Genomic DNA, 18,176 nt, shown 5'->3' on the forward strand with positions numbered 1-18,176 from the left:
TCCTTGTTGAAATATTACTTTCCGCTATCCTCATCAATCCCCATGGTATAGCTGGCATTCCCCCACTCTTCCTTTTAAACCTAAAAATGTAAATGGTATTTAATGGTATTTAAATTTAAATGATGCAGGAAAAATGTTCCCAATGTTGGGCGAGTCCAGAACTAGGAGCCACAGACTTAAAATAAAGGAGAGGCCATTTAAAACTGAGGTGGGAAGAAACGTTTTCACCCAGTGAGTTGTGAATTTGTGGAATTCTCTGCCACAAAGGGCAGTGGAAGCCAAATTACTGGATGGATTTAAGAGAGAGTTAGATAGAGCTCTAGGATCAAGTGGAATCAAGGGATATGGGGAGAAGGCAGGCACGGGTTATTGACTGGGGACGATAAGCCATGATCACAATGAATGGCGGTGCTGGCTCGAAGGGTCGAATGGCCTCCTCCTGCACCTATTTTCTACGTTTCTATGTTTCTAAAAAACAATGTTTTATAATTCTATGTCAGAAAATTGTTTTCATGTCTTGATTTTCTCTTAAATGTAAGAACACATTCACATGCATTGTCTCAATTGGTTACTCAACTTCCCTCCCTGGTCTTCATGTCATCTCATATTAATTTGATTTGACTTGGCCAAATCAAGTACCAATAGATCCTGACTTCATCATTAAAATGGCTCACAACTCAAAGATTATCCAAGAAAGCAAAGAAAGCTTCTCTTCTGGATCCCACCCCCACCCTTCCATCTTAAAGGAAAAAATCAAGAAAGTGGATTAAAAGAGACAAAATATGAAAATATTGTAAATAAACAATTTTTAAACAGGATAAGCACCATTTTTTATATTTAGAACTGGTTACATTCATGCTTTATTGACTGACTCGAAAATCTTAGTCATATACTGTATTCAGAAATTACTTTTTGAGGAAATTTGAAAGTGATTCTATTCAGATTTGTGGTATAAATCCCTTAATTCCAATGCAGAGGTTTTTTTACGAGGATGTCATTTTTCTATTTCACGTCAAATTATTCTGTGATTTTACAGTATTGTTATTTATGAAATTGCTAATTTGTCATAAACTTAAGATTTTTGCAAAATTAATATCAGCCAATACTTGCAAATTTAACTTCCAGTTTCTCAGTTCTTATGGCAATACAATATAGTGGAGTGTTTTAAATGCAATAAAAAAGTGATCAATATCGATTTCATTGGGAAAAGACTGTGATAATAACGCAAAATTTATTGGAATGGTGACAATTTAAAGTGTGTTCTGCTAGATGTTTTTTCCAAGCACTCTTCTGATCATCCATCAGATGGATTCCTTCACATTGTGGATCCACCCCCCCCCCCCCCCCCACCCCCCATCTTTCAGGCATTGCAGATTGCAAACTTACATTCTAACACTCCTCCAGATCTTTCTTCCCCCTCACTATTCTCTAACCCCATCTCTCCAGCCAGCGGACAGAATCCCCCTCGTTCTCACCTTCCACCCCACCAGCCAGCGGATCCAACAAATCATCCGCCAACATTTCCGTCATCTACAACCGGACCCCACACTGGCCATATCTTCCCATCCCCTCCCCTCTCTGCATTCCGCAGAGACCGTTCCCACCGTAACTCCCTGGTCCACTCGTCCCTTCCTACCCAAACCACCCCATCCCCGGGCACTTTCCCCTGCAACCGCACGAGATGCAACACCTGTCCCTTTACCTCCCCCCTCAACTCCATCCAAGGACCCAAACAGTCTTTCCAGGTAAGACAAAGGTTCACCTGCACCTCCTCCAACCTCATCTATCGCATCCGCTGCTCTAGATGTCAACTTATTTACATCGGCGAAACCAAGCGCAGGCTCGGCGATCGCTTCGCTCAACACCTGCGCTCGGTCCGCATTGACCAAACTGATCTCCCGGTGGCCGAGCACTTCAACTCCCCCTCCCATTCCCAGTCTGACCTTTCTGTCATGGGCCTCCTCCAGTGCCATAGTGAGGCCCACCGGAAATTGGAGGAACAGCACCTCATATTTCGCCTGGGCAGCTTGCAGCCCAGCGGTATGAACATCGACTTCTCCAACTTTAGATAGTTCCTCTGTCCCTCTCTTCCCCTCCTCCTTCCCAGATCTCCCTCTATCTTCCTGTCTCCACCTATATCCTTCCTTTGTCCCGCCCCCCTGACATCAGTCTGAAGAAGGGTCTCGACCCGAAACGTCAACCATTCCTTCTCTCCTGAGATGCTGCCTGACCTGCTGAGTTACTCCAGCATTTTGTGAATAAATACCTTCGACTGATTAGTCTAATGTCAGTAATAGGGAAAATGCTATGGGGTTATTTAAAAAGGATGAAATAATCATAGTTTGTAAAGTACAAACCCAGGTTAGACAAAGTCAGTGGATTTCTGGAAGGAAAATCTTTTTCGAGTGGAGATCCTGGAGATGTAATTGGTGGAATAGATAAGAACATATCAGTGGATGTGATATACCTTTTCATTTGATAAAGTGCACAGAAAATGTTATGGTGTAAAATGAAGGCACATGTTATTGGGGATGAAATACTGGCATGATTCAAAATTGGTTGACAGGCAAGAAGCAGGCAGTAGGAATAAATGGGTCTTTTGCAGAGTATCAGGCAGCCACGGTTGACAGGAATCAGTGCTTGAAAGTCAGCTATTCATCATGTATCATGATGGTTTGGATGAGGAAACAGAGTGTAATAGTTTAAAACCTGCCAATGATACTTAACGGAGCGGGTTGTAACTTGTGAAGAGGATGCAAAGTGTTTTCAAAGCGACTTTGACAGATTGAGCAGATGGGAAAAAAATACATACATGTTATAACATTGATAAATGCTAACTTATTCATTTCAACTGGAAACACAAAAAGGCAGTGTACTATATAAATGGTATTAGAATGGGAAGTGTTGATTTAGAAAGAGAAATTTAAAGCAAATTGTTTGCTTTAACAGTAAATAATTGATGTATCATGAGGTATCATATTTACTTTAACCTCTAGATGTAGGTTCTAATGAAAGGTCGTTGATCCAAAACATAAACTTCTCTTCCACATGTTATCTGATCTGCTGAGTATTTCTAGTTCTTTGTTTTAATTTCAGATTTCCTGCATCAGCAGTTTTCGGTTGTTTAACTTACTTCTACCAGTTTTAGTTCATATCAGAAATGCATTAACCTGTAAAATGAACTATTTTCCTCTTTGTAAATGCTACCTGACTTTCTGCAGATTTACAGCATCCTTCATTATTCTAGACTTCCAACACCCTTCGAATTTTGTATCTGGCTGCACCAGCATAACTTTTGTTCCGCACTCCTATGTTCTCAACCATCTGCTACTATTGACATCAAACAAATCAGCCAAAGTTAACAATCCTTCAGTAGCGTCACTATTTGCATCATTTCGTCTCTCTTGATCTCCATCCTATCACAGATGTCCCCTTTGTTTTCACTATCCCTCCCCCTTCTCTGCAATTTAAAATACGATTCGTTTCTAACCAGAAAGTTCCAGCGATAGATCCTGAAGTGTTCACTTTATGTATGCCTCACCAGAGAATAGCCTGACCCAAGTATTTCCAACACTTTCCTTTTTCAAGTGGCAGTAACGTTGCAGGACACTCGCACTTTAATAGTAGAAATAATATTTAACTAATAACAGAATCTGGGTCATTTATTTGCCATTTAACTATTTACAATTCATGTTAACAACCGCATAAACATCCTAGAAAGGGAAAATAACAGAACAGATCGCTTGGATGTTTACACACTTTAAGGGTTTCTACATGATTACAATTATGAAATTACAGAGGAAAACCTTCGGCTTTTATGCACTTTCCTCATGCTTCTCGGCGGCTCGAAGCAACAGGAAACTCTCAACGTTTGTTGAATTGTCAAATATAAAATCAGTGTGACTGGATAGGAAATAAAAACACCTAGTGGCCACCAGTCACTCACGCCGGTGAACCAGCACTTTATATTGGCTGGAAAATCACTCTAGGGGGTCGTGAAAGAGGCTATATAAATGTAGATAAGACACAAAATACTGGCGTAACTCCGCGAGACAGGCAGCATCTCTGGAGAGAAGGGTCTCGACCCGAAACGTCACCCATTCCTTGTCTCCAGAGGTGCTGCCTGTCCCGCTGTGTTACTCCATGTGTCTATCGTCTGTGTACAACCAGCATATGTAGTTCCTTCCTACATTATATAAATGCAGGTTCTTTTGTATACTATCCTTTATTTATAGTGCAGTGTTATATCCGTGCACGGAACGTCCACCCTGGTTTGTCGGCATGCAATGCGTTTGCTTGAAACGTTCATGGTCGCCGGTTTTCAGGAGCAACCTAAATTCCAGGAGCTCTCCTCACAACCCGCTTTCCCCACAACCCGCGGCCGAAGCTCAGACCAGGCCTCGATCACGGGCGAGGAGCGGAGCCAACCCGCAAGCCCGGCCGGCAGCCCGAATGCAGAGGGGATGCAGCCCTCACCTGATTGAGTTCGGTCTCCGCCGCGATCCTGAGGTTGGGGTCGATGGTGCCTTTAAGCGCCTGTATGATCCGGTTGGGATCCATTTTGTGTGGCCTCCTCCCCCGCCCCCTGTGGCTGTGCCTGTGCCCCGTGCGGGCACTCGGTGTTGTGGCCTTTTTTTTTTCTCCTCCCTCCGCAATCGCTCGTCACTCTGCGTCACTCAAAGGTGGCGCGAAACACAAGCTCGCCATCGGACCGCGTCCTCCAGCGGACGCCGGCTCCGACTCCGGCCGCCCTGGCAACGCGCCGCCATCTTCCCCTCCCCTCCCCCCCGCGTCGGGCCGCCGTGATGTCATTGCGGGGCAAATGCGGCGTGAACCGCAATGACGTCATTGCGGGGCAAATGCGATGTGCGCTGTGACGTCGTTGTGGGGCAGAAGAGAGTGGGGGCCAAAGTGACGTCATTGCGGGGCAAAAGCGGAGGGGGAACCGACTGACAGATTGAGCTGGAAATGGCGCAGCCTCCTCACCAGTGCACATAACCCACATGATGGGTTGGAAGTGGCACAGCCCCCACACCAGCCAAGGCAAGTCCCTCATCCCATCCATAGTTGGTACTTCCAGTTGTCTTTTTGGGGAAAATTAGTCCCCTATTAGGTCAGAGTGTGGCCAAACGTAAATTGGGAGAAGCAGCACCTCATATTTTGCTTGGGCAGCTTAAACCCAACGGTATGAAAATTGACTTATCTAACTTCGAGTAACTAACCTGCATCCCCTATTTCTCCATCTCTCCCCCACCCGTCGTTGTACGAGTTTCACTGTCATCCAGGTGAGTTTCATTGTATAACTCGTTATCACCTTGCCCACTGCCAACAATGGATCATTGTGAGTCCCACTTTTCCTTGATCAGTTACTTTTTGCAAATCATTCATTTATTCTATATCACTATCTATATCTCTCGTTTCCCTCTCCCCTGACTCTCAGTCTGAAGAAGGGTCTCGACCCAAATTGTCACCTATTCCTTTTCTCCAGAGATGCTGCCTGACCCGCTGAGTTACTCCAGCTTTTTGTGTCTATCTTTGGTTTGAACCAGCATCTGCAGTTCCTTCCTACACGTCCTGTTTGGTTGTGCACGAGTGGAAATCCTACCTGTGCAATTCGAATCTGGAATTTTATTTTTTTAAATTGCTGGAAGCTGTAATGTTAATAAGGTAGAGGGAAAGCCACCAAACAAGGTTCTCAGAAGAAGGTAAAGGAGAAAGGAAAACATCTGCTATGATTATGTTGTTTACTTTTTAAAGATACAGCATGGAAGCAGGCCCTTCGGCCCTCCTGAGTCCACGCTGATCATCAATCACCCATTCACACTAGTTCTATGTTATCCCACTTTCTCATCCACTCCCTACACACTCGGGGCAATTTTACAGAGGTCAATTAACCTACAAAGCTTTCCCTCTACCATCGTTGACGGGCACACAACTCTGTGTGCAACTTACTACCTGCTCACCTTACAAAGCAATACTCCTTATTGAATATCACTTGGAAGAATTTGAGGAGACACTTAACTTCCTCCCGTTCCCAAGGAATCAGATTCAACATATGATTCAATCACCAAATTAATTCTAATTTAGTAAAATCAGATATACAGCTATTTGCTGTTTGTGTAAGGATTTATCTATTGAGGGCTTCTGCACAATGTAAAAACATGAAAATTATATCATCTCTGGGATAATTTGAATCCTTTACTGAAGACTTGGTAGAATATCAACAATCAATGCATTTATTTATTGCTTGTAAACATGCAATTAACTGGACAGCCAGAAATGTAAACTGATATAGTACTCAAATTTAAAACAACTATTAGAATTAGAATAACTGTATATGTTAATTTATGTAAATAAATGGTTCTGCCCAAGTAGAAAAATGTTGAATTATCTGAATGTTAAAATCACTATCGAGCCATGTGCTTTCATTTACAAAGTACTGTGAACTTGTTCTGAACTGAAAAAGTTTAAACTCATTCAGTTGGTTTAATAAACAAATCCACACACTAGCTTAGACATTTTTTTTACATACCAATAATGTTACAACAATGTTATGGGTCACTTAATACTGTATGTAAATCTTATAAAGATCAAGATTTTCTGTAGCAAGATTTTCATAACATCTATGCTGGGTTTATCTTTGCAATGGGGAATTAATATTTATAATGGGAGACAGGATGCTAATGGCTGTGTTGTCATTGATGGTGCTGAGCTTCTTAAGTGTGGTTGGAGCTGCACTCATCCAGCCCATTGGATATCCCACCCTGCTCCTGCCATACCTTAAGTGTTGGAATAGCTTTGGGGCATCAGTAGGAGAAGTACTCAACATCCAACAGATTTTGTAACCAGCAGACATATGTGGCTGCTCCATTTAATTCTTGGTCAATGGTGATTTCCTAGATTGTTGATGGTAGGGGACTCGGCAATAGTCATGCCTAGGGTTGCTGTTAGAGATAGCCATTGCTCACAAGCAGGGAATTAGATGGCCCTTTCTGCTTATCAGATGGTGCCTAGATCTTGCTGGTTGCTGTTTCATTTTTGATCTTGCAAAGAAAGTTATTGTTGAACCAGCTGAAAATGATTGGGCTTCAGGCACGACTCAGGAATGGCTGCAGCAGTATTTTTGGTCTAAATGACCCGAATCACCGTAACCATCCTCTTTCACATGATGTGCATCTCCAGACACTGGATTTTGGGGATTACTGTTGGCTTAGCTTTACAAGCATTCCTTCCTCCCCATTCTGATTTTGAGGGAAGTCACTCACAACTTGCCTCTGGAATTCAGCTCATTCACCTAATCCTGAATCAAGACTGAAATATCGTCAGCCAAAAGGGACTGCTGAAAAAATAACTAAGCATATTAATAGTGAATAAGTATAGCTTGAATCTTCCATCATTGTGCTGGTGAGAACAGACTGATCAAGCACTAGTTAGCTAAATTGCATTAGTCCTGTTTTTCTACGGACAGGGTCTTTCTGGGCAGCTTTCCACTGTTGGATGTTTGCCAGTGTTGTGACTGCACTGGAACATTTTGGCTACGACTCTGCTTGTTTTGGAGCAAGTCTTTTAATACTTCAGCTGGAGAGTGTACCGTCCCACTCCTTTGCTGTAACCTGTACTGTCTGCCATTTCTTGGAGTGAATGTAATCAGCTGGTTTCTGTGATGGCATAGATCTCAAAAACAGCCAGGTTTCACTCGAGTTGAATATGTTTGCACATGTTTCTTTTCTTAGACATTCCAGTGCTAAAACTGTCATCATTTAGAACAAGTTTCCTTGAAGGTTCTTCTTCCTGGAATATATTTTGTAAAAGTCCCATCTGTTTCACACACACTAAAAGCATGCCTCAACGTTCCAGTTCTCGACTGCGTCTCTGTAAGGTATCATACTGTTCTGTAAATCAACTTAAATTCTCGAAGTTAATACAATATTCTATGTAACTAAATTTCTAAATAAACTACATTTGTAGTTTTAGCTGTAAGTATGTAATTTGAGATCATCTGTTCCCATCAATTAAGTAATCAGCCACATATAAAGTTGATATCTTGTGTAATATCTGGTGCAGACAGGAGACAGTATTGCAAGGCTAATACGGAGGCATATTTTTTCCATCCAACATGCTTCAAATTGTAACATATGGCTCAAAGGATGGGACCTTGCTTCTGGAAAATAAAATCTGCCTTTGACAATTAATATAGATGGAAGAGGGTAAAAATCACATTTTTTTAAAAACGCATTTAGATAGCAAGCAAACCATCTTAGCACATAACAAAACCGTTTACTCTAAAAATCAAGCTACTGGAGTATCAAAAGTTTGGTTAGAGTTGGGTTTGAAAACTCATCTTAGAAGAATGCTAGACAATAGTAATGTTTAGAAAAATAATTTAAAACCATCAACAAGGTCAGCGGGTGATTGGGTACCAATGTTGGAGCACGTAAAACTGAAGACCCCAAGATAACAGAATTGAACCAGTGTAGGGATCCTGTTGAGTTATAAAGCTAACGATATGGTGAGGCCGTGAAGAGATTTGAAAACAAGGATTTTAAAATGGTGTTGTCAGACGTGGAGTCATGAAAACCAGCCATCACAGGGGAGATGTGTGACCACGATGTAGTGGACATCACAGGCAGCAGAGTTTTCGAAGATTGAAAAATTGTATGGTGTGGAAGGGGTAGCATTGGATAGGCAAGGGGTTTTAGAAAAAGATTCCATGAGGGAGATTCAGGGTATGATAATGTAAAGGTCGAAAGAGGGGGTCTTGATGATAGAGTCATCTGAGCCTCAAAGTTGATCAGTTATAGGGATGGAAACTGTGGTCAAGGAGTGGAGCTTATGGCAGTGGCGTTCATCATTCCAATATTTGGTTGAAGGATTTTTTTGTTCCTCATTTAGTGTGAGAAACCTTTTAATTTTAAAAGGCTATTTACCTTTAAGAGCAGAAAATGGAGCCAAAAAAGAGGGTGGTTCATTTATCTACAACACCCACATTTTGAGAGAATATTTTATTGTCTTTTTTGACAATTTAATGGCAGTAAGCAATATACATATATATCCAGGAAACAGCAAATTGACTACTTCTTTTAAAAATCTGAAATGTCTTAAAAGCATAGAAATACCACACCCTTACATAATGCAAAGTTTATGCCGCATTTCAAATCCAGTTTAACAGATGACAGCAGAGATTTCATTCCTCAGATGAAATAATGAAGTAGGAGTCACAATACAAATAACATTGCTGCTTTTGTCATGTTATAGTTTGAATAAAAATACTGTACAGGTTTAGATGTAAGCAAGGCATCAACAGTGTAGCAGTCATACACAAAAAAGCATTTTCCACAATATACATTTTGAGCACTTGAGCAATGGTTGTATCTGATACAACTGGCATGATCTTCTATGAACCCTCAAGGCACCATATTTTCATTGTTTTAAAACACTTTCAGCAGTTCAATTAGCTGTTTAATTAGCTAAAAGTTCAATTTCCCTTAAGCCTGAATCGCAAAGGGGACCAGAATAAGAACGTGCCCGTATACAGTCTTTGATGAAACGGGAGAGGGCTGGATTAATGCCGCCAAAATGATTTTTGCCTGTTTATTGTAACAGACTGTGAGAAGTGTGTGTTGTAAACTGTTAAAACTGTGCAAACTTGATTGTGGTAGTAATTTATTCATGCGTCAGCCTCATTTGTGGTGAGATGCCACGACCTGCAAAAAGAAATGAGCCCAAGTCAGTAAGTTTGACTTTTCTGTTCAGAGTATCTTGTACAATGCATCAAATCGCTAGATAGAGTTCTTAAGGATAGCGGAGTCAGGGGGTATGGGGAGAAGGCAGGAACGGGGTACTGATTGAGAATGATCAGCCATGATCACATTGAATGGTGGTGCTGGCTCGAAGGGCTGAATAGCCTCCTCCTGCACCTATTGTCTATTGTCTAAATCGAAGGCTCCAGTTATTGTGTGCAACAGTGCAATGGCCCAGTTTCTGACTGAACTTGCTTTGCTATGTTAGCAGAGCATGCACTGAAAATTGATCTAACTGAATCTCGTGAGTTCATGTCCATCTCCAGGGATGTGAACCTATGGTTTAGGATGATACTCCAGTGCAGTAGTGAGGGAATGCTGCCCTGGCAGAGGTACGAGCATTTCAATGGAGATGTTCAAAGTGAGATTCCAAGAATGTGCAAAATATCCCAGGGCATTTTTTCCCCAAGGAAGAACAGTTTGCACCAATGTCATGGCGGATAATCTCCCCATAAGCAATACTCCAAGGATGACTTGAGTTGTTATCTCATTGTGAAGAGATTCTGCTGTACCCATATTGAGTACCAAGTTTCCTAAATTACTACAGTAACTATACTTAAAGGCGTTTAGTTAGCTGTAAAGTGTTTCAGAGCACCAAAGAACATAAAAAGAGACAATGCTGCTTCACCCTATTATACAGTTATGTTGGTAGAAGAGCGTCTCTGCATGATCAAAGCTACAGCATAAAGATGCATAAAGATAAAGATCCCTTTATCATATTTTTCATGGAATATCAGGTTGAATTAATCTACATAGCCCTTTCTGCATATCAAATTCAGCTTTACAGAATGATCACAAATCCACTCAATTAATCAGGTTTACAGCCAGGTCAAATCAAAATGACATAGGCAGATTTTCCACGGCCGTCTTAACAGTTACACATATTAATGCAGAACAGTGCCGCCTAACCAGTAAACAAATACACCAACATGGACATTGTGGCAAGGGGATGTATCCCACTGCAAATGAAGGCGGGCATATCTCTAATAGTAATTTCACCAGAATCATCTCCCTTTCTATTTTGCCTTTCTGAAAATCATAGAATATTTAATTCCCAATCTACAAGGGCTATTGAATCATCCAAATAGAGAAGTAAATGTGCTGAATTTAATCATCTTGTAATGAATGCTTTGTGCATCCATGTACATTTTTAAATTGTTTCCCCCAACTCTGAATAGAATTGGGAGGCTGTTCCTTTCTTATGCTCCCCTTTATTATCACAATATCTTTTTTAAACTTCCCGAATTCTCCTCACCTATATTCACTCCACACTATTATTCAAAGTGTGAGATTGTCATTTTCTCCCTAGATCCCTAAACCATCATAAAGGAACACCTTTCTTATTTCCTAGTATTACTGCCTGAGCCTCACAAATTGAAACTCATTTAACCCACACCAATCTTTGAGCCACATATACAAATCTAGTTAGTCCAATCTAACTGACTTTACTAATTTGCTTACACCTCAGCTAGTAATTCAGAAACGTTGCAGTTCTGTTTTTTAATTTGGGCTCTCTGGTTATTTAATCCTTTGCGATCAATTATGGAAAATTTTCAAAAGACAGTAGAACTTGGAAGATTTATGAAATTCTTCTCCCTTCTCCAATCAGGCTAGAGGTATAGAAGTGTGAAAAAGCACACCTACAGATTCAGGGACAGTTTCTTCCCAGCTGTTATCAGGCAACTGAACCATCCGACCAATAACTGGAGAGCAGTCCTGAGCAACCATCTACCTAATTGGAGACCCTCGAACTATCTTTAATTGGACTTTACTGGACTTTATCTGGCACTAAATGTTACTCCCTTTATCACGTATCTGAACACTGTGCATGGCTCAATTGTAATCATGTATTGATTTTCCACTGACTGGTTAGCACGCAATAAAAGCTTTTCACTTTACCTCGGTACACGTGACAATAAACTAAACTAAACTAAAATAGTAATATCTGAGTGGATACATATAATTTATTTTCCACATTATCCCCCATCTATTAAAGCCATTTAAGGATGGAGCAACAGCATCAGGAAGACCCCATGTCGATCAGGGTCACACTGATCAATTCGGAGACAACCTTCTGTCAGACCCAGAACCATGCTGGACCAGAAGATATGACTCAATATTTTGCATAGATACAGAAATGACCCGCACTTAGTTTATATATTTACTTAGTTTCAAAAGTGTTGCTTGCAATCAGTACAATACATTAACATAGAAAGTAAATGCAAAATTAATATGTATAAAGGAAACCTTGGGTTGGTCACCAAAGACTTCCAACACCTGAAACCATGGGGAAACAGCAGCAAATCACAAGGTGTAGGAAGGAACTGCAGATGCTGGTTTACACCGGAGATAATAATAATAATAATAATAATGCAATACATTTATATAGCGCTTTTCAAACACTCAAAGACACTTTACAGGGATTACTAGAACATAGAGAAGAAAATAAATAGATAAATAAGTAAACGAACAGAAAAAGGAGACAGAAGGTGAGGTGCCGGTCAGTGGTTGAAGGCAGTGCTGAACAGGTGAGACTTCAGTGATGTTTTGAATGTGGTGAGTGAGGAGGAGTCTCTGACGGTTTGGGGTAGTGAGTTCCAGAGGGTGGGAGCAGCGATGGAGAAAGCCCTGTCCCCCCAGGATCTGAGTTTGGTCCGGATGGGGGGGGACAGGAGGTTGGCAGCAGCAGAGCGGAGGGTGCAGGTGGGAGTGTGTCTGTGGAGGAGGTCAGTCAGGTAGGATGGGGCCAGGTTATGGAGGGCTTTGTAGGTCATGAGGAGGATTTTGTACTGGATTCTCTGGTAGACACAAAATGTTGGCGTCTCCAGAGATGCTGCCTGTCTCGCTGAGTTACTCCAACATTTTGTGTATGTCACAAGGCCCTGGTTGCAGCACACACATCGCTTGTTCAATAGATGGGGGCAGTAGTCGAGGGAAACAACATACATCAGAAGTATAAGGGGAAAGGGATATGTCATTGGATGAGATGGGATAAATGGAATAAAAGAATAACCATGCAGAGGTAAATTTGCAGAAAATACTTGTGCCCATTTGTACAAAATAATTTAAATGTAAAATTCAGAAGGTGGGTAAATCTAAGCTTTAACCATTACTATGTATTGATACTATACACTGAGCTACAGTCGAGATTAAGCTACATTCAAATTCTTCCTATCAACACTGCAAATCCATAACTTTTTTTTTTCTAGTGTGAGAAGAGGAAAAAAGGTCAAGTAAAAACATGGAATAAAAACAGGAAACGGTGGAAGTACTCAACAGGTAAGGCTGTACCTTCATCATTTTCTGTTTTTATTTCTTCATTCTTAACACCTGCTATATTGTGTCTTAGAAGTAAAACAGTGGATGTAACACTATTGCCAGACCTGCAAAAACCAGTAAACTTGAAATGTGTTTACATAATGAAATCACAGCCTTGCAAATTTTTACCCTAGTTTCACAGCACTCAGCATTACAATTTAGTTAACTGATTTAAGTCATCAGAACGATTTTATAGACTTTGGTAACTATCAGACTCCAGTGGAAATTGTGAAGCTTATTAATGAACCAATTGGCCCTGCCACGGAAACAGACTGTTCATGACCGGCCGTCAATTCCCAAATGTTGAAGATAATTTTTCATTGAAATCAGATTTTTGTGGTGACTTTAAATGTGACATCTCTTACTACAAAAACTCAGTTAAAGTGCTTCTTGTGCCTACTTCATCAATTAAATATCAACACAAAATTGTCTACTAAATATCTGAAGTTCAGTCTGGATAGCAAAATTAAATGCAGCCCCATGCCTCAAAACCAAATAGCTTTATGAAAGATTAGTACATCTGCATATTGTGAATAATAAATTAAATAGCACTGAAGTCAGTAAGTCTAGCAGCATCCGAAGGGAGAAAGGTTTTATTTCAGTGGCCTTTTATCGGTCAGTTCACCCTACACTTTTTTCTCGGGTATCTGTTTTCTGTGGTGGTTTGTTTTAGTTTTGGAAAGCAGTTGTGATTTTGGGGTTCAAATTTAGCATTTTTAAAAAACAGAAACTGAGATCCAGTGTGGATACAGAAACATTAGATTAATGGCACAAATTAGTAAATGGAAAAAGTCTTCACCATTGCTCAACACGCAAAGCCACAACTAAACTTCTATTCCTCCTATCTGATAAATAATTGACTGTCTTTATTACTGCACAAGGAGAGATGGGATGTTTAATCTTACTCCTTTACCTTTAAACATTTTTAGACCTCTCATTGTTCAATAATATATCAATTGAACAATCCAACCCCAGATGCCAAGCTAAAACAAAATTTAGATTGCTTATTTTATGCTTCAGCCAGTTTGAATCTGAGAACTTGGGATATCTTAAATAGACCCAGCATAATTAAAATTATAATTAAAATGTAAAAACCTGCAGATGCTGGAAACCTCAGCAGGTTTGGCAGCATCCGTGGAATGCGAAAGAAGGGTTGTTGATTCAGGTCGAAGACTTTATCAGAACAGATGAATGGTCTCCAACCCAAAAAGGTAATCATTTCACTTTTGCCATAAATTGACTAATCTGCACTGTGTTTCCAGCATTTTCTGTGTTTTAGTTCCAACACAAGACATTCCCATCGGGGACTCAATGTTAATACCACCAGGTTCATATATTTAAATAACTGCAAACCTGGATTTAAACAAATATCCCCATATGTATGACAAGTCACACCTGGATGTCACTAAACTGAGGATATGGACACATTTCCCGGACAGTAGGACCACTGGGTTGTGGGCAATTTATCCATTTGTTTTATGCAACTATATTTCATTTTACTTGATAAATAAACCTGGTCTACATGGAGAACATTTGCTGTATTTTCACTCGTTTGGAATCTGCTCTCTAAAGTATGTCTCCCCCCCCCCCCAACTCATTGGCTCCCAAATGTAAATATTCATTTCAAACACTTTGTGATGGCAACGGCTTCATATCAAGTTAATGAGAGTTAATATGAAACTTAATCTTGTTGGCAACCAGATCAAACTGCACGACTGAGCATGAGAAGCAAGCTTACATTTTACACTCAACTGCGTAATTGTCTTCCACCACCAAAAACTCTAATTGTTTGAGATAGATTGGAATGGTTTTCGTTCATTCCCAAATGTTTTTTCGATTGGAAAAATACGTGAACAAAATTATAAAATAATTCCCAAACTAAAGATGGATATCTTGAGCAAGATTCACAAACACCTACAATTGATATAACGTTTTTAACAAAGTAAAATCTTCCAAGGCATTTCAAACGTTTGATAGAGGTAAGAGGTTTGGATCAGACAAGCTTCAGAGGCAGGTTTTCTAACGTTTCTTTAAAGGAAGTGGAGGAGTAGAACAGTATGGGGGTGGGGGAATCCAGAGAATTGGAACAAGCAACTGAATGTGTAAACATCAAAATTATACAAAAACTACACTGCATGTTCAGAGATTTATCAGCAGTTATATATACTTGTATATCCTTTGGAGGAAAGCATATAAATTTTGTAACATTTAGTGCTCAGGGATGATAAATTGGATTGAAAGTTCAACATCCACATTCTGTCAAAGGCTAATATCCACAAAGAGCAGATAGTCAAAAAGGTAAGCAGATTTGCAGATGATACTAAGCTGGGGGGTAGTGTGAATTGTGAGGAAGATGCAATAAGGCTGAAGGGTGACTTGGACAGGTTATGTGAGTGGGCGGATACATGGCAGATGCAGTTTAATGTAGATAAGTGTGAGGTTATTCACTTTGGAAGTAAGAATAGAAAGGCAGATTATTATCTGAATGGTGTCAAGTTAGGAAGAGGGGATGTTCAACGAGATCTGGGTGTCCTAGTGTATCAGTCACTGAAAGGAAGCTTGCAGGTACAGCAGGCAGTGAAGAAAGCAAATGGTATGTTGGCCTTCATAACAAGAGGAGTTGAGTATAGGAGCAAAGAGGTCCTTCTACAGTTGTACCGGGCCCTGGTGAGACCGCACCTGGAGTACTGTGTGCAGTTTTGGTCTCCAAATTTGAGGAAGGATATTCTTGCTATTGAGGGCGTGCAGCGTAGGTTCACTAGGTTAATTCTCGGAATGGCGGGACTGTCGTATGTTGAAAGGCTGGAGCAATTAGGCTTGTATACACTGGAATTTAGAAGGATGAGGGGGGATCTTATTGAAACATATAAGATAATTAGGGGATTGGACACATTAGAGGCAGGAAACATGTTCCCAATGTTGGGGGAGTCCAGAACAAGAGGCCACAGTTTAAGAATAAGGGGTAGGCCATTTAGAACGGAGATGAGGAAGAACTTTTTCAGTCAGAGAGTGGTGAAGGTGTGGAATTCTCTGCCTCAGAAGGCAGTGGAGGCCAGTTCGTTGGATGCTTTCAAGAGAGAGCTGGATAGAGCTCTTAAGGATAGTGGAGTGAGGGGATATGGGGAGAAGGCAGGAACGGGGTACTGATTGAGAGTGATCAGCCATGATCGCATTGCATGGTGGTGCTGGCTCGAAGGGCTGAATGGCCTACTCCTGCACCTATTGTCTATTGTCTATTGTAAGCTGGTGAACATTGATACGGCAGCAGCAATAGCCATCATTTCCCGCAGAACAAATCAGCAGAGGCACTCTGCTTTTAAGAAAACTCATATCATCAATTTACAGCAATATTTCACAGGCTTAAATTGAAGAAATGAACCCAGAGACGTGTGGCCTTTTCACGAAAACAGTACAAAAGAGCCACCAACAGCAAATTATACCTAAATCTAATCCATAGAGACCATTGGGACTGAAACAAGCCTCAAAGGGTACTTTGTAGTAGTTAAACAAGGACGAAGGAGTCAGTTGATGCCAACTAATCTGACATAGGTAGTAATTCTGCATGCTTTAAACTAGAGGCAAGTTAGTGAGTACTTTGTTCTAATAACATCAAACACTTAGCTTAAGTACTTGATTTATTAAAATAATTATATAGATATATATAGGAAATAGTATATACCCTCTTACTAGAGTCAGTCTGTATTCCCACTTGATGTTACATTGAAATATTTGAAATATATTGTGGGAATATTTTTAATTCTACTGATCACTTGAGAACATAAAAATGAACTTTGCAAATCAGATTAATGTTCAAATTTTGGATTTATGCTATTCAGTATTTGATATCTTGAAGAGAATCCAGGATAGCAGCCTCCACCTGATCAGTATGAGGCTACTTCATGAAAGAGTGGCATTCTTCACACAACTGAAGCAGAGAAGTCCACAACGGCTCTGAGAGTTCTGGTTAAGAAAAGCTGGTCATTTCATGCCATATTTTGTGAATGATTATATAGAAACTTGTGGGAACTCAAACTCTGAGGAAGCAGATGAACTGGAAGAGGAGGGGCAGGGTCTCACTGAATGCATGTTCCATGGGGAAGAGAAGTTTAAGTGCGAGATACTGATAGCCAGTGGGGCATGTGATTGGTAAGGACATTAAAAATTGAGAAAAGACAACCATTAATGGTCTCGCTCATTCATATTTCCTCCATCTGAAACGTAATTTTGTGGCTTTATAACTATTGAGCTAGATATAAACATAGCACAAAAAGTAAGGAAATTTGTGTTTGGTAGATTATTTCTTTGTTGTAACAATGCTTCTTGGCAATAAATCTTATACCGTTGGAAAGCCTGTTTATTTCCCTTTTAAATGGTGCCACATTTGTAAGGAACATGCATTTGTGGGATGAGCAGCAGAGCTGAGTATATGGGTTGCGCCCATGAAAAATTTGCCAAATCTTCTCTGCCAATGCCAAACAGCTTATTCTGCTGTTGCTATTGACTCTTGTTTTGAGCTTCTGGTACCCCCAGGTGCTGACAATCAGGTGCCTGATTTGCACCTGATTGGCAGCATCTGTGAGCATGGGCCCTGCTACAGTGGTCAGTAGGTGTCTGCTCCAAGAATCGGCATGCCACGTTTGACTGATCTGGATAGGGCCCGTGCGATAGGGCAACTTCAAGCTGGTGTTCCGCAAAACCAAGTTGCGGCATTATTTGGAGTGAGCCCTAGTACCATCTCCAAAGTGAAGGCCAAGTTCCATATAACGGGGGATGTCAGAGACAGGCCGCGAAGTGGGCGTCCCAAGAAGACGACACCCGAAGAAGACCGTTTCCTCACCCTGTCAGCACTTAGGAACCGTAGGCTGTCTTCTACAAATTTGGAGTCAATGTTTGCAGGACGATATGGCCGACGGTTCTCTGCCCAGACAATTCGGAACAGACTGCAAGCAGCCGATCTCCGGTCTCATAGGGCTGCCAGGAGGCCTGCCATGACTGCCCTTCACCGTCAGGCCCGTTTGCGCTGGTGTCGGCAACACGTGCACTGGAACCTGAACATGT

The 18,176-nt window shown here is 40.9% G+C and overlaps 2 protein-coding genes across 2 annotated transcripts in view; both read right to left on the bottom strand.

Annotated features, from left to right (window-relative positions):
• ipo8 (importin 8) overlaps positions 1-4,768 on the bottom strand; it is a 73,659-nt gene extending 68,891 nt beyond the window's left edge. The window contains exon 1 of the mRNA XM_078416971.1: positions 4,477-4,768. Within this exon, the coding sequence (XP_078273097.1) occupies positions 4,477-4,560 (84 nt within the window). The 5' untranslated portion in view covers positions 4,561-4,768. The remainder of the gene's footprint in view (positions 1-4,476) is intronic.
• Positions 4,769-8,867: 4,099 nt separating this feature from the next.
• The window catches only part of caprin2 (caprin family member 2), a 49,879-nt gene continuing 40,570 nt past the window's right edge, over positions 8,868-18,176 (bottom strand). Inside the window, exon 19 of the mRNA XM_078416976.1 lies at positions 8,868-9,704. Within this exon, the coding sequence (XP_078273102.1) occupies positions 9,664-9,704 (41 nt within the window). The 3' untranslated portion in view covers positions 8,868-9,663. The remainder of the gene's footprint in view (positions 9,705-18,176) is intronic.

The sequence above is a fragment of the Rhinoraja longicauda genome, chromosome 20, assembly GCF_053455715.1.
Source record: "Rhinoraja longicauda isolate Sanriku21f chromosome 20, sRhiLon1.1, whole genome shotgun sequence".
Lineage (NCBI taxonomy): Eukaryota > Metazoa > Chordata > Chondrichthyes > Rajiformes > Arhynchobatidae > Rhinoraja > Rhinoraja longicauda.